Below are 17,334 nucleotides of genomic sequence, written 5' to 3'. Positions count from 1 at the left end.
GAGGATGCCATTTACGGTAGCGAGGTACAGGTTTAGGTATTTGGGGATTCAGGCGGTGAGGGAATGGACGGGGCTCCATAAGTGGAACTTAACGAAGCTGGTGGAGGAGGCCAGCGAGGATCTTAAGAGGTGGGATACACGGCACTTAATATTGGCGAGGAGGATCCAAGTGGTGAAAATGAATATTCTGTCGAGGTTCTTGTTTACCTTTCAGGTTCTCCCGATCTTTGAACCAAAGGCCTTTTTTCGGAAAGTGGACACAATCATCTCTGACTTTGTATGGGCGGCGAAGGTGCCGAGGGTGGGGAGGACCCTGCTACAGAGGCAGAGGCAGCAGGGGGGGGTTGGCGTTGCCAAACCTGCTTCATTATCATTGGGCGGCGAATGTGGACAAGGTGCGGCGGTGGTGGGAAGGAGAAGGGGTAGAGTGGGTTAGGATGGAGGAGGAATTTTGTAACGGGTCTAGTTTGAGGGCTATGGTGATGGCAGCATTGCCAATGGCTCCGAGTAGGTGTTCAGGGAGCCCAGTGGTGCAGTCCACGGTGAAGATATGGAATCAGCTGAGGAGGCATTTTAGGGTGGAAGGGATGTCGCTGCAAGAATTATGGGTTTGAGCCAGGGGGGTGGATAGAGCGGAGAATCGGCGCCATTGCTGCTGGCGTGATTGGCGCAGCGCCGGTCGGGGAGCACGCTACGCGGTCAGCCCTCCGATTCTCGACCTGGGATGGGCCGAGTGGTCATCGTAAAAGAGCCGAGTCCTGCCGGCGCCGTCCACACCTGCTCTGAGCCGGCGGGAACCGGCGTGGAGGGTCAGGGCGGATGCGGCCTGTTGGGTGGGTGGGGGGGGGGGGGGGGGGGGGGGGGGTGTGACCGATCCCGGGGCGGGCCTCTGTTGTGGCCTGGCCCGCGATCGGGGACCACCATTTGGTGGGCCGGCCTCTCTGGCTGGGGACCTCCTTTCTTTTGCGCCGAACCCTGTACACCTGCGCCATGTTACGTCGGGACCGGCACATTGAAGGAAGCCACTGCGCATGTTTGCGTTGGCACTGGTGCCGGGATCAGCAGCTGGAGCAGTGTGAATCGCTCCAGTGCCGTGCTGGCCCCCTGTAGGGGCCAGAACTGCTGATCCTGAGGCGTGATGACGCCATTGAAAAACGCAATAGCGTTTCCGACGGCGTCAACACTTAGCCTCAGGATCACAGAATCCCGCCCAGGACCTCCTCTTGTGTAAGGATGGCCTGATACAGTTGAAGGTGGCGCACAGGGTGAATATGACTCGGGCCGAGAATGAGATTTTTTTTCAGGGGGTAGCAGATGAGTGCAGGCGGGGGCCAGCAAAACACGAGCACATGTTTTGGGGTTGCGAAAAATTGGGAAGATTCTGGGCGGGAGTGTTCATGGGTCTTAGCCAGGATAGTGAAGGAGGTGGGGGTCCCGGACCCTTTGATGGCGGGTGATATTTAGGATTTCAGAGAAGTCACAGCTCATGGACAGGGGATGGCTGATGTCTTGTCCTTCGCCTCTCTGATTGCAAGGCAGCGAATTTTGCTGGACTGACAGTCGGCATCGTCACCGGGGGGTAGCGACTTGGTTGGGTGACCTGTACGACTTCCTGCGGTTGGAGAATATATAGTATGAATTAAGGAGCTCTTCAGGGGTGTTTGAGGAAAGGTGGGGGATGTTTGTGACCATGTTTGAGGAACTGTTCGTCGCGGGGGGGGGGGGGGGGAAAAAGGGGAAAATATTTGTACAGACTGTATAGTTGATTGCTGGGAAGTATGTTTCTCGGGGTGTTTGTTTGCTGTAACCTGTTCTCATTCATGTTTGTAAATATATATTTTTTTTAATCTCCTTTGATCCTCCGACTCGCCCCCTCTCTACCTCTCTTGCCCACTTCCCCCAGCCTCTCTCAAACTCCCTGGCCGTGGCCCTGGTTTCCTCCATCCCGTGGATGTGACTTACCTTGCTCCACTTTCCGGTTGTCTTCGCCATCGACCTTGCCTGTGAGTTTAAATGACTGATGCACGAGAGTAGAGTGTAATCAAGGCTTTGTTAAGCAGAGATGTGTAGGTGGGCGCGTCCTGGATGAGGGGAAAGATATCGGAGCTCAGCGTGTATACAGGATCTGGAGTTTCTGTACCTCTGTGGGTGGTTCTGTCGCAGGTCTGATGTAGGCTTCAAAGCAAGCTAGCCAGTGGGCGAAGGCCGACGTGGCGTTGTCTGCTTGAGGGTGCAGCTGCAGGCGATCAGGCTTGCTGCGGAGGTCCATCTCTGCTTAATAAATTGATGCACTATCAATTACGATGAGACGAGAGTGGAGTGTAATCGAGGCTTTATTAAGCAAAGATGTGAAGCCTCCTGCAGCCGAAATGGCTGCAGCTCGGGGAGCACACACATTTATACTCCGCCTACTGGGCGGAGCCAGCAGGCCCGGGTCTACCCCCGTACCTGTAGTACAGGAGCCGTACCATATTACATCTCGTATGTGATATATACAACAGTTGTGACTACCACATCACCCCCTGTTAATAAAGAGTCCAGCGGGGGTGGTGGAAAAACTATTTACGTGTATGCGAGCATTTTAAGGTTAACATTTTGGGGAAAGTTCACAAATTCAGCCGATCGGGCGCCTTGATTCTCTGTTGTGAGCGCCGCAGTCCCAGTGGCGATGCAGGCGTCGGCTCGGTCGCCGGTGACTCCGGGAGCGTGTAGACTTCATCGTCATCCCCGGGTGGGACCAAGAGGAGGACGGATTATCCTGGAGCGGGGGCTGTGGTGAGGTGTGCTGGGGGGAGGAAGGGTGGCGTCGGGGCAGAGGGGGGGAACCAGCTGGTGCCAGGTCCCTGAGGGAGACTGTGTCTTGGCGGCCGCCGGGGTATGCTACGTAGGCGTACTGCGGGTTTGCATGGAGTAGCTGTACCCTCTCGACCAACAGGTTCCGCCTCGTGGAGCCGCACATCCTTGCGGAGGAGAACAGGTCCTGGAGCTGCCAGCCACGTTGGGAGTGAAACCCCGGAGGTGGACTTCCTGGGGAAGGCAAGGAGCCGTTCATGGGGCGTTGCATTAGTCGCAGTGCAAAGTAGCGATCGGATGGAGTGAAGGGCGTCGGGGAGGACCTCCTGCAGAGGGAGACCGGGAGATGTTTGGACCCGCGGGGCCAGCTGGACGGCCATCCAGACTGTCCCCATTCTCTCGCTCCACTTGCTCGTTTCCTGAGGGGTTGTAGCTGGTCGTCCTGAGCAGGTACTAACGCAGCTCATCACTTATAAAGGATGATCCCCGGTCGCTGTGGACGCAGGCTGGGAAACCTAACAGGGCGAAGATGGTTTTGAGTGCTTTGATGACTGGCAGACGTCATATCAGTGCATGGGACGGTGAAGGGGAATCTGGAGTATTCGTCGACCACGTTAAGAAAGTACGTGTTTCGGTCGGTGGAGGGAGGGGCCCTTTGAAATCCACGCTGAGGAGTCCAAAGGGGCAGGAGGCCTTCGCTAGATGCGCGCAGTCTGGACGGTAGAAGTGCGGTTTACACTCCGCCCAGACCTGGCAGTCTTTGGTGATGGCCCTGACTTCCTCGATGGAGTAGGGCAGATTGCGGGCCTTTATGAAGTGAAAAAACCCGGGTGACCCCTGGGTGACAGAGAGTGTCGTGTCGGGTCTGGAGTCGGTTCACTTGTGCGCTGGCACATGTACCTCGGGATAGGGCGTCGGGGGGGTCGTTGAGCTTACCGGGACGATACAAAATCTCGTAATTGTAGGTGGAGAGCTCGATCCTCCACCTCAAGGTTTTATCATTTTTGATCTTGCCCCGCTATTTGTTATTGAACATGAAGGCAACCGACCGTTGGTGAGTGAGGAGAGGGAATCGCCTGCCGGCCAGGTAATGCCTCCAATGCCGCACAGATTCTACGATGGCTTGGGCCTCCTCGACGGAGGAGTGCCGAATTTCGGAGGCATGGAGGGTGCATGAAAAGAATGCCACGGGCCTGCCTGCCTGGTTGAGGGTGGCGGCCAGAGCAACGTCTGATGCATCGCTCTCGACTTGGAAGGGGAGCGTCTCGTCGACCGCGTGCATCACGGCCTTGGTGATGTCGGCCTTGATACGGTTGAAGGTCTGGTGAGTTCGGCCGTCAGGGGGAAAGCAGTGGAGTGAATGAGTGCACGGGCCTTGTCCGCATAGTTGGGGACCCACTGGGCGTAGTATGAGAAGAACCCCAGGCATCGTTTGAGGGCCTTGGGGCAGTGGAGGAGAGGGAGTTCCATGAGGGGGCGTCGGGCCCTAGAACTCCATTTTGCACTACATCGACGAGGATGGCTAAGCGGTGGTGCTGAACACGCACTTCTCCTTGTTGTACGCAAGGCTGAGGAGTTTGGTGGTGTGGAGGAATTTGGAAAGGTTAGTGTCGTGGTCCTGCTGGTCATGACCGCAGATGGTGACGTTATCCAGGTACGGGCAGGTGGCCCGCAGTCCATACCAGTCAAACCGTTCAGTCCATCTCCCGTTGGAAGAGCAATACCCCATTAGTGACGCCAAAGGGAACCCCAAGGAAGTGATAATGGTGGCGGTCCGCTTCAAAAGCAGTGTACGGGCGGTCCGCCTTGCGAATGGGGAGCTGGTGGTCGGCAGATTTCAGGTCCACTGTCGAGAAGACCCGGGTACTGTGCAATCTGATTGTCCCTATCAGATATGTGTGGGAGGGGGTACGCATCGAGCTGCGTGTACCGATTGATGGTCCGACTGTAGTCAACGACCATCCTGTTTTTCTCCCCAGTTTTCACAACTACCACTTGGGCTCTCCAGGGGCTGTTGCTGGCCTTGATGATGCCTTCCCGAAGCAGCCGCTGGACCTCAGACCTGATGAAGGCCCTGTCCTGGGCACTGGAAGTCCAGGCCGAGTGGCAAGGCAGCGCAGAGGTTGGGGAGGACGTAGAGCCGGAAGTTGCTGAACTCTATGCCCTGGATGGTGAGGGTGGCTGTGCAGTACCCCCAGATCTCCACGGAGTGGGATCCAGAGGCCAGGGAGATTCGTTGTGTGTTGGGGTGTACCGCGAGGTAGCAGCGCCTTACCGTATCGGGGTGGATGAAGCTCTCTGTGCTCCCGGAGTCAAGAAGGCATGATGTCTTGTGCCCATTGACCTTTACAGTCGTCGACGTGGTTGCCAGGTTGTGCAGCCAGGACTGTTCGATCGTGATGGAGGCGAGCTGCACTGGTGTTGGAAGACCCCGACTGGTCAGCGGCGGTTGCAGACAATGAGCGGCCCGATGAGGTGCCCGACGAGCAGGGGTCCTGAGGCGGGGAAGATGGCGGCGCCCACGGGGCGCACGTGGCGGGCAGTATTAAAGATGGCGGCGCCCACGGGCCGCACAAGGCCTGATGGGGGGGGGGGAGGATGGCGGCGCCCACGGGCCGCACGTGTTCTGAGGTGAGGAAGATGGCGGCGCCCATGGGCCGCACGTGGGTTGCGGGGGCGAAAATGGCGGCGCCTACGGGTCGCACGTGGAGGCTGCAGGAACAATGGGCCTGGTGACAGCAGCGATCGAGCGGGCCTGGCACACAGTAGCGAAATGTCCTTTCTTCCTACAGGCCTTGCAGAGCACGGTCTACACTGGGCACCGCTGCCGGGGGTGCTTTGTCTGTCTGCCGAAGTAGCATTTGGGTCCCCTTGGATTGGTTGGCTGCCGCGCGGCGCAGGCTTGGAGTTGGCTGGGGGCGGCCGTTGGTGGGGTGAACGATGGGGCGGGTGGCTGGTGGGGTCCACGATGGGGTGTTCGCTGCTGGAGTCCACAATGTCCAGGAGGGAGGCGCCGTGCGGGCGGGGGGCGTACGCTTGTACATTACAGGAGGCGACAGTTAGTGAGATCGCAAATTTCTTGGTCGCCGCGAGGTCGAGAGTAGCCCCTCCTAAGAGGCGCTGGCGGATGTACGCCGACCCTATCCCCGTAACGAAAGCGTCCCTGATTAGGAGTTCGGAATGTTCAACGGCCGAAACGGCCTGGCAATCGCAGTCACTCGCCAAGGCGCACAGGGCACGCCAGAAATCTTCCACAGACTCACCGGGGTGTTGATGCCGCGTGGACAGAAGGTACCTGGCGTAGAGTCTGTTGGTCTGCTGGGTGTAGTTCTCCTTCAGTAGCGCCATGGCTTCAGCGTAGGTGGGCGCGTCCGGATGAGGGGAAAGATATCGGAGCTCAGCCGTGTATACAGGATCTGGAGTTCCTGTACCTCTGAGGGTTGTTCTGTCGCTGATCCGATGTAGGCTTCAAAGCAAGCTAGCCAGTGGGCGAAGGCCGATGTGGCATCGTCTGCTTGAGGGTGCAGCTGCAGGCGATCAGGCTTGCTGCGGAGGTCCATCTCTGCTTAATAAATTGATGTACTATCAATTGCGATGAGACGAGAGTGGAGTGTAATCGAGGTTTTATTAAGCAGAGATTTGTAGCCTCCTGCAGCTGCTGCCGAAATGGCTGCAGCTCGGAGAGCCCACACATTTATACTCCGCCTACTGGGCGGAGCCAGCAGGCAGGGATCTACCTCTGTACCTGTAGTACAGGAGTATTACATCTTGTATGTGATATATAACAGTGGTGACCACCACATTGACGTTGCCTATATTTCCAGCTTGCCCAATCAGAAGGCTGGCTGCTCAGTGCATTGATTGCTGATAGGTCTAGCCAGCCTATCAGAAGCCAAAGCAGTGTGAAAGTCGCCTCCGATTTGACAAGCTGGAAGGACAGCCTTTTTACAAGTTTAAAACTGCTGGCCCTCCCTCAGACCCGTGTTAGAAGAACAAGGAACAAAGAAAAGTACAGCACAGGAACAGGCCCTTCGGCCCTCCAAGCCCGTGCCGACCATGCTGCCCGACTAACTACAATCTTCTACACTTCCTGGGTCCGTATCCCTCTATTCCCATCCTATTCATGTATTTATCAAGATGCCCCTTAAATGTCACTATCGTCCCTGCTTCCACCACCTCCTCCGCCAGCGAGTTCCAGGCACCCACTACCCTCTGCGTAAAAAACTTGCCTCGTACATCTACTCTAAACCTTGCCCCTCGCACCTTAAACCTATGTCCCTTAGTAATTGACCCCTCTACCCTGGGGAAAAGCCTCTGACGATCCACACTGTCTATGCCCCTCATAATTTTGTAGACATATATCAGGTCGCCCCTCAACCTCCGTCATTCCAGTGAGAACAAACCAAGTTTATTCAACCGCTCCTCATAGCTAATGCCCTCCATACCAGGCAACATGCTGGTAAATCTCTTCTGCACCCTCTCTAAATCCTCCACATCCTTCTGGTAGTGTGGCGACCAGAATTGAACACTATACTCCAAGTGTGGCCGAACTAAGGTTCTATACAGCTGCAACATGACTTGCCAATTCTTATACTCAATGCCCCAGCCAATGAAGGCAAGCATGCCATATGCCTTCTTGACTACCTTCTCCACCTGTGTTGCCCCTTTCAGTGACCTGTGGACCTGTACACCTAGATCTCTCTGACTTTCAATACTCTTGAGGGTTCTACCATTCACTGTATATTCCCTACCTGTATTAGACCTTCCAAAATGCATTACCTCACATTTGGCCAGATTAAACTCCATCTGCCATCTCTCCGCCCAAGTCTCCAAACGATCTACATCCCGCTGTATCCTCTGACAGTCCTCATCGCTATCCGCAATTTCACCAACCTTTGTGTCAAACTTACTAATCAGACCAGTTACATTTTCCTCCAAATCATTTATATATACTATGAACAGCAAAGGTCCCAGCACTGATCCCTGCGGAACACCACTAGTCACAGCCCTCCAATTAGAAAAGCACACTTCCATTGCTACTCTCTGCCTTCTATGACCTAGCCAGTTCTGTGTCTACCTTGCCAGCTCACCCCTGATCCCGTGTGACTTCACCTTTTGTACCAGTCTACCATGAGGGGCCTTGTCAAAGGCCTTACTGAAGTCCATATAGACAACATCCACTGCCCTACCTGCATCAATCATCTTTGTGACCTCTTCAAAAAACTCTATCAAGTTAGTGAGACACGACCTCCCCTTCACAAAACCATGCTGCCACTCACTAATACATCCATTTGCTTCCAAATGGGAGTAGATCCTGTCTCGAAGAATTCTCTCCAGTAATTTCCCTACCACTGACATAAGGCTCACCGGCCTGTAGTTCCCTGGATTATCCTTGCTACCCTTCTTAAACAAAGGAACAACATTGGCTATTCTCCAGTCCTCCGGGACATCACCTGAAGACAGTGAGGATCCAAAGATTTTTGTCAAGGCCTCAGCAATTTCCTCTCTAGCCTCCTTCAGTATTCTGGGGTAGATCCCATCAGGCCCTGGGGACTTATCCACCGTAATATTTTTCAAGATGCTCAACACCTCATCTTTTTGGATCTCAATGTGACCCAGGATACCTACACACCCTTCTCCAGACTCAACATCCACCAATTCCTTCTCTTTGGTGAATACTGATGCAAAGTATTCATTTAGTACTTTGCACATTTCCTCTGGCTCCACATATATAGATTCCCTTGCCTATCCTTCAATGAGCCAACCCTTTCCCTGGCTACCCTCTTGCTTTTTATGTACGTGTAAAAAGCCTTGGGATTTTCCTGAACCCTATTTGCCAATGACTTTTCATGACCCCTTCTAGCCCTCCTGACTCCTTGCTTAAGTTCCTTCCTACTTTCCTTATATTCCACACAGGCTTCATCTGTTCCCAGCCTTCTAGCCCTGACAAATGCCTCCTTTTTCTTTTTGACGAGGCCTACAATATCTCTCGTTATCCAAGGTTCCCGAAATTTGTTGTATTTATCCTTCTTCCTCACAGGAACATGGTGGTCCTGAATTCCTTTCAACTGACACTTGAAAGCCTCCCACATGTCAGATGTTGGTTTACCCTCAAACATCCGCCCCCAATCCAGGTTCTTCAGTTCCCTCCTAATATTGTTACAATTAGCCTTCCCCCAATTTAGCACATTTATCCTTGTCCACCAGTACTTTAAAACTTACTGAATTGTGGTCACTGTTCCCAAAATGCTCCCCTACTGAAACTTCTACCACCTGGCCGGGCTCATTCACATTCTCTCATGGATGTGGGCATCGTTGTCCATCCCTCATAGCCCTTGAACTGAGGTCAGTCAGCCACATTGCTGGGGGTCTGGAGTAACATGTGGGCCAGACCTCTTAAGGATGGCAGATTTCCTTCCCTAAAGTGCATTGGTGAACCAGATGGGTTTTTACAACAATCAGCAGTGGTTTCGTGGTCATGATTTGACTGCAGATTTTTAGCGAATTCACATTTTGCCATCTGCCCTGGTGGGATTCGAACCCAGGTCCCCAGAGTCTGTGGACTACTGGTCTAGTGTCAATACCATTACGCCACCATCTCCCTGGTGGGGAAACCCTGCTCTAGATTAGGATTTGATTCTGCAGCTTCCTGACTCCGAGGTGAGTGTGCTACAAGCCGATCCACAGCTGACACTAGGTAAGCACATTTTCGGACTGTTACCACCGTCACTTACTTCTCAGTTCACCCACGTCTACTTTCATTAGCTCATTTTTCTCCACTGTGCGTTCGTTTGAGCTTAGACCCTGCTCCAACCGCTGCAAGGCCTCTTCTGCCTCTTGCAGACTCCGTTCCAGCTCTGCACGGGACTTAATCTCCTCCTAGCACAAGAAATAAAGATCAACTTCAATCAGAAAGAGTTATCAAAAACCAATGCCAGTGCAATACTTTGCAATTTTCCACCACATAATATCTGTTTACACCCTGCCTCCAGCTCGTCCTCAACTGTTTCTCCTAGTTGTGACTGACCTTGGGCGGGATTCTCCGACCCTCCGCGCCGGAATCGCGCACGCCGCGGGGACAGAGAATAGCCGTTCACGCCGGAAATCTGGCACGATGGCGCTTCTGCAGACCCGCCAGTCGCGTGCGCTCAATGCGGCACCGGTCGGGGGCCATTGGAACAGGCCCCCATGGCGATTCTCCATGGTCAACCAGCCAAACTCCTGCCAGCGTGGTTTACATCTGGTACCACCCGCCGGGAGCTCGGACCGCAGTCGCAGTGGCAGTCCTGGTGGGGGGCGGGAGGGGTATCTCACTCCGAGGAGGGCCTCAGTGGTGACCAGGTCCGCGATCGGGGGCCACCACTATCTGTGGGGGACCTACCTTACTCCACACGGGCCCACTGTGTGGGTCCGCCATGTCGACGGCAGCCGCGTGCACGTGCGGACCCGCTTGAGGCCGCCGTGCACATGCGCGGCCGCGTGGTCTGGACAGCAGGGCCCCGCCAGCAGCCAGAGCTGTGCGACGCATGCCGGGGCCCTGCTAGCCCCTTGGAAAATGAAAAATCGCCCCAGACCTTTGAGGAAAAAGTCCGGAGTGATTCTTGCCATTTTCCGTCGGATGTGGGGACTTAGTCCCCAAAAGGGAGAAAGGCCATGGTCTTTGCAGATTCACACTGAACTGAACTTGTGAACCAAAGTCATTGATATCAATGAGAAACCAAGAAAGGTCCCAAACTTTAGGCCACTTCGCTCAATACTGCCTCTCTCCCAGGCACAACACACCTTCACTAAACATCCAACTGCTTTTTACCCTTAAGCTCATTTCTTTATCATGGTTCCCTCATGGAGCCCCACAGCTTTGTGTTTTACACTTCTAAATTTGTCACAACCTCCAGCCCTTAAAGTCAAGGAGGTTGGTCAGATCGGCCCTTCTTCCTCTGATACTTTGTTGATGGTTGTTGACCAGGTAATCATGAATTGCACCAATAGTCCTCAAGTGTCGCCCTGGTTATTGACATTCATGGCCTTTCCCCCACCAATTTCTCCCAAACTGTCCCTGGACAACTTTTCCAGTAAGTCAGCGACTGTCTGCACACCTCACTCGAGTTGCTCAAGGATCTGGTGCAAGTTTTCTCAATCGGGTGACACTGGGCAATTTGACTGCATGTGGCACCACAGTGATGTCCGCTCTTGTGCCAGCCGCCTTTTGTCTCCACGAGGGTCACTAATTTTATGCCAGGAGGACGTTAGTTGGTCAGCTCTTTTCTGCATTCTTCTCAATAATCAGAGGAAATTTCTGCTCACTGGATGCCAAATTAGCCATCTGATAATTTAGTTTCAGTGGCGGAGTCAAGAGAAGTGGTGGTGAGGTAGAGCTGGGTGTCACCAGTGCTCGCATGGCAACAAATGCTTTCCCTTTGATTGGCATCCCCCAAGGGCAGCATGTAGATGAGAAATAAGAGGGAGCCAAGGATATATTCCTTGGAGGGCCCCAGAAATAATGGTGTGGGAGCAGGAAGAGAAGCCATTGCAAGTGATTCTCTGACTATGGTTAGGCAATATAAACACGTGAGAGCAGTTCCTCCCAGCTGGACTACAATGGAAAGTCATTGAATGAGGAATGTTGTGGCGAACTGTGTGAAAGACTGCAGACAGATCAAGAAAGGATAGATTACTCTGGCCAAAGTAACATAGGTTGTTGTTTGTTATTAAAAATGAATGACTAATTATGGTCAAGTATGAGCCATGCCGGTTAACACACTCAGCCTAAAATACAATTTTAAAAATCTATGCTGACACTCCAGAGAATGAAAGAAATACCTGTATTTATGTTGCACCTTTCACAACCTCAGGCCATCTCAAAATACCTTACAGCCAAGAAGGTATTTGTAAAATGTATTTACTGTTGTAATGGGAAGGCAGTGGCATAGTGGTATTGTCACTGGAATAGTGACTGGATACCATAACAGTGGTTAGCATCACAGCAACACCCAGCTCCCCTGTAAACAACTTATTGCTAAAATCCCAAACTGAAATTGAAGACAGTGTTCCCAAACATGGAAAAACATCCTGTGCGTGGTAATTTAGCTCACAGAGCAATATAATATTGGATGCTGTTTGGGAACGAGAGGCATCTTAAAGTTCGGGAAAATTATATATATCATAATGATAAAGCTCACCACAGCATGTATTTCAAAGAAATAGAGACTCAACATTTGCCCCTCCTGCCCCCAGTGCCATCCTCTGCTGATGGTGATGACTTATGCGGGGACTCGATTGCAGCAACCTGCCCATTCTTTAAATGTGAGCCTTCCCACAAGTGCTGGGTTATTCAACTACATAAAGAGTTACAGCCCAGCTTGAACCTTTCCTCGTTCCCTTCCGGGTAATTTTGTGTCCCTCACTCCATGACTCTCTGAATTCTCCCTCTGTGTACCCGGACAGGCGCCGCAATGTGGTGACTAGGGGCTTTCAACAGTAACTTCATTGCAGTGTTAATGTAAGCCTACTTGTGACACTAATGACTATATTTAATAGGTGACAGTTGTTCTGAACCAGGCATTGATAGTCCATGGGCTGGATTCTCAGCTGGCGGGATTCTCGGCAGCGCACCCACACCCGGGTATTTCCCGATAGCATGGGGCTGCCCACAATGGGAAACCCCATTGGCCAGCCGGCGGGACAGAGAATCGCGCTGCCGGCGGGGGGCGCGCTGCACCAGAAAACTGGCACGTCGGGACGGAGAATCCCGCCCCACGTGTCCACATACGGTTCTGTTGGCAGCTAGGAATTGGAGGCCTTCAGTCTCTGAACAGGCAGCTTTTGTGGGATGTTTGGGTGGAATTCTCATGGCCTCACCAGCGGGTTCAATGCAGGTGCATAATTAATCAGGTTGGGGCCAAAATATATGGGGCCGGATTCTCAGTTTCAGGTGCCGGGACTGAATCGCACGAGTTCTATGATCCTGAAAGCGACACCGGTCCCGGAGCAATTTAAGACATCCTAATGTGTGAGCACAGGCGCCACGAAGAACTAGTGCAATTCCAACCAAGGCAGGTGTGTGATTCGCAGGTACGGGATCGGCATTGGAGAGTCTGATACGTTGAAGCTTCATATGGGCACTCCACTCCCTACACACCCTCATCCCAGCCAAGAAGATGGCACAGGTTGCACTGGAGCACGCCCATTTCATTGATGGGTTGGCTGGAGCCAGAAGTGAGATAGCCTAGGGAGGCACCTATATAACCTGTGGCACTAAGTTCACAGCCGCGTGCACAGCCACATGGCTGCCTTACAGGCTGTGGAATTGGTGGGCTGTGCCCATCCAGCCTGACCCCACTGCCCACCTCCTGGCCGCCACCCCCACTACTCCCCTCACCCTGACAGGAGCCCACTCCGCCGGCCAGCAGCAGTACTGTCAGCACACTATGGCGATATTGGGCACTTTTCGTACCTCCTCTCTCTCCCGCTCAGCGACCACGGCACCTGTTTCCTAATTTTAAATACCACAAGTGAACCTCACCATCGGTAATTCCTCTTGCCAGAGGCGGAGCATCATGGGGGGGCCCAGAAATTGCCGGGTCAGGCCCGTTAATGATATGCCAACAGCGTTTACTGTACAATTTTCATCTCGGTGTGGAATGCATTCAGGGCATTGTCGAGGCACCGGAGCATGGCATTCCGTCAGGCAACCGGCACCGGCCCGATTTTTGGCTGACGGCCGATTCTCCGTTGGATGGTGTTCTCCGATTCCGGCGTCGCTGAACAGAGAAACCAGCCCGTGGTGTGTTTTCCAGTCGGCCTCCATAGTGGGAAACACCCCCCCCCCCCCCCCCCCCCCCCATTCCCACCCCTGCCAGGAGCTTAGTTCCAGATAGGGAAATTCTGTCCTTCAGCTGTGTGTTTGCCTGAACGATGCTGAATCATGTCTTGTCCGGGTGTTACTTGACATTTCCTAGACGTGGGTTCTCGCGAGGAGAGTTTACCCTCCCTCATCCAGCTCCACTGGATATCTTTCCAGTCATGGCCAGGCTGCGAGTGCAATTAATTCCCATTTGTTAAATGACCTTTCCAAGGTCAATCAGTTAGTCTTTTCAAGTTTTCTACATGTCTGTCCTGTGAAACTCAGATCCAAAGAACAAATAATATTGTGAAATAGGCAACCTACAGAAAAGAATAATGTGCAGCTGTTCAATAGAGCAGACCGTCCTGTATTTCCTCATTTCTCCTGTCAATCTACAAATGTTGCATTATCTCAGGACCCATTCCATTGGCAATCCTTTGCTCAATAACACTTCCAAAAGATTTTTGATCAATATATATTTCTTCCCCTCTCCAGTCACCTTCCCCCCCCCCGCCCCCCCTCACCCAAGACCCTCACTACCCAATACCCCCCCACAAGACCCTCTAGCCCACCTGGCTTTCACACCCAGACCCTGATGGATCACACACAGATTGTTCTTACCCTCAGCTCACTCTCTGTTTTCTGCTTCTCTGCTGTCAGCTCCGTGAGTGAGACCTGGAGTTCCTGGGACTGGGTAGAATAAAACTCCCGCTCCTCCTGCAATGCAAGGGCTCTCTTTTCATTCTCTTGTAGCCTACAAGGGAGAGAAAGGAAAGAACTTGGGGTTTACATAGTACCTTTCATCACTTCATGATGGACATCAATTCAGTCGAGACGCTAAGTAGTAGTGAACCGATGCTTTAATAGACTAAAAGTGTGCCAATCCAAATGTGCTCCTCCCACACTGCAAGACTGCCCCAGATCGACGGGCTTTATACCTCCTCAGAGGGGCGGAGCCAACAGCAGCACCAATAACAACATTCCAACAGTACAACAGCAACAACCAATAACAGAACAGCAATAACAGTAAGTAAATACAACAGTGGAGATAATGATAGTAATAGAACAGTAGAATAATAGTGAACATATATACAACAGCCTTACGTAGCCATATGTCGCTCACCACAATTCAGAACATCCCAATACACTTCACAGCCAACAAAGCACATTTTAGTCACTGTTGTAATGTAGAAAAGCCCAATAGAGCAGAGAAATGTTAATTTAAAGATACTTCACAAAAATAAGTTGCCTCTAGGCTATATCATACCTTCCCCAGAGCATAAGCTGAGAAGGAAACTTCTATCTTTACTCACTCTGGCCTACAAACAACTCCAGCCTCACACTGTGAGGTTGTGAAGACAACCTCTGAAATATGAGGTTCAGTGCCACCTTCTCAGGAGAACAGGCGATGGGCAATCAATGGTGTCTTTTTGTCCACATCCCAAATTAAGTTAAAAACAAAGAGTCTTTACAGATAAAATAAAAGGGTATTGTGCTCTTCACCATTGAAGAAAGGATAAGAAAGGTGAGCAGGGTTTAAAGTTCCGTCCAAATGGGCAGCATGGTGGTACAGTGGTTAGCACTGTTGCCTCACAGCGCCTGGGATCCAAGTTCAATTCAGGCCTTGGGTGACTGTCTGTGCGGGTTTCCTCTGGGTGCTCCGGTTTCCTCCCACAGTCCAACGATGTGCAGGTTAGGTGGATTGGCCATGCTAAATTGCCCTTTAGTGTCAAAAGATGAGCAAGTTAGATGGGGTTACAGGGATAGGACGGGTGAGTGGGCATGGGTAGGGTCCTCTTTCAGAGGGGCAGTGCAGACTCGATGGGCTGAATGGCCTCCTTCTGCACTGTAGGAATTCTATGGTTCTAAATGATGGCATTGCTGAGGTACCAAAACAAAGATAACTTGCAGGCCCAAATGTGTTATTTGTTTATTAATTGTGTTCAATTATATGGAAGTAGTGGACGTTAACTGGATTATTTGGACAAGGTAGGATATACAGCACACAAACAGGCCATTCTAATTGATGCTGACTTTAATGTTTCACTCAAGCCTCTCCTCATCTAAATCTACCATTGTAACCATCTTCTCCGTCACACACTGTTGTATCTCCTTATTAAATGCATCAATACTATTTGCCTCAACCACTCCCTGTGGTAGCAAGTTCCACATCCCCACCACTCTTTGGGTAAAGAAGTTTCTTCTAAATCCCCTATAGATTTCTTGGTGACTATCTTATATTGATAGCCTCTAGTTAAGCTCGTTTCCACAGAGATTCGCCTGAACACCTATCAGTAGACACAGACTAAAACTATGGTTAGGGTTGGGTTAGGAGGTGCATGCTTGTAATGTGTAACACTGTACATAAATGTAAAAAATGACCAAATATCAGTTCCAGATCTGCTTTTCACCAGTTAGCTTTCTGGACTAGAAGAGGTTGTAATTGTAACCTCCAATATTGCCAATTGTACAGAGTTGCTGTTGTTGAGATGGAGCATAATACCCTACCAGTTATTTTTTTTTATTTTTTATATTTTTGTGTGTGTGCTCCCTTCTCTTCTATATACATATATATATATATATATTTTTTCTGTGTACATAACGGTAAATATACTTTGTTCAAAAACCCAATAAAAAACATTTATAAGAAAAAGTAATTGTAACCTCCCAATCAGAGAGAACGATGACTGAGAGGGAGTTGAGATTATACACCTCCCAGCCCGAGGTTGCTCCATTCCCACCCAGGGTCATCTTACCTTCACCTGAATTCAGCTGAGGCTCCCTATACAAGCAGGTACGTAACAGGTAAAAGGCCCCATGATGGTGGCATGATGTGACGAGTCAGAGGAATCTGCAGACTCATGACAGGAGAATCTAGCTGGCCAGTAGAGACCAGGGAACATTGTCAAAGTATACATCTGTCACGTTTCCTTGTGGGCCAGGAGGAACAGAACCCCCTCCTTACCTTGCCCCCCACTACCCAACCCAGGCACTAAAAAGCGTCCTTGGGCCTCCTTAGACTCATACTCAATGCATTGGAAGCCACTGCTTTTAGCCCCTCTTCCCAATAACCATCTCCAAATTCCCAGTCCAGAGCACTGGACTGGCACTGGGATCTGGTCAGCAACAACAACAATTTAGCATCTTTAACACAGTAAAATGCCCTCGGAGTTTCACGCGAGCATATAAAATACAATTTGACAGAGCCACATAAGGAGATATTAGGTCAGGAGATTAGGGCCTGGAATTACAGGAACTATTATGTGAACGAGGCCCAGGCGTTCAGACCAGACTCCCTAGGTTTCCCACCCAATATTGGGAGCCCAGATGTTCAGATCAGACTTCCTAGGTTTCCTACTTGATATTGGGAGCTCGTGCACGCCACTCGCCCAATTCACCCATCTTCTAACATCGGAATCCGAAGATCTTCTCACCTTTCCTCAGCAAGAACTTTCTCATTCTGCAGTTTTTTCATGTCCTCCTCAATTTGCTGCAGGATGACCAGGAATGTTCCGCTGGATTGTGAGAGCTGCTCGTTCTGGCTGGTCAACTGCTGGGCCTGCTGCTCGCTGTCTTTCAGCTTCGTCAAGGTCCTATGCTTCTCCTGAGACAGGGACTGGGGCGAGGAGAAAAAACAACAGGTTAAAACAAGCAAATACTCGGGGACTAACCTTCAGCTCGATAGTGAAGCCCTTAAT

At 51.5% G+C, this 17,334-nt stretch overlaps 1 protein-coding gene across 1 annotated transcript in view; it reads right to left on the bottom strand.

Moving 5' to 3' along the window:
- LOC119955749 (pleckstrin homology domain-containing family D member 1-like) overlaps positions 1 to 17,334 on the bottom strand; it is a 124,265-nt gene that overhangs the window by 33,196 nt on the left and 73,735 nt on the right. Inside the window, 3 exon segments of the mRNA XM_038782278.1 lie at positions 9,528 to 9,672; positions 14,258 to 14,390; positions 17,071 to 17,252. Of these exon segments, the coding sequence (XP_038638206.1) occupies positions 9,528 to 9,672; positions 14,258 to 14,390; positions 17,071 to 17,252 (460 nt within the window).

Source organism: Scyliorhinus canicula, chromosome 2 (genome assembly GCF_902713615.1).
Source record: "Scyliorhinus canicula chromosome 2, sScyCan1.1, whole genome shotgun sequence".
NCBI lineage: Eukaryota > Metazoa > Chordata > Chondrichthyes > Carcharhiniformes > Scyliorhinidae > Scyliorhinus > Scyliorhinus canicula.
Note: the sequence above shows the minus strand (reverse complement) of the source record. Positions and strands in the feature narration are given on the sequence as shown.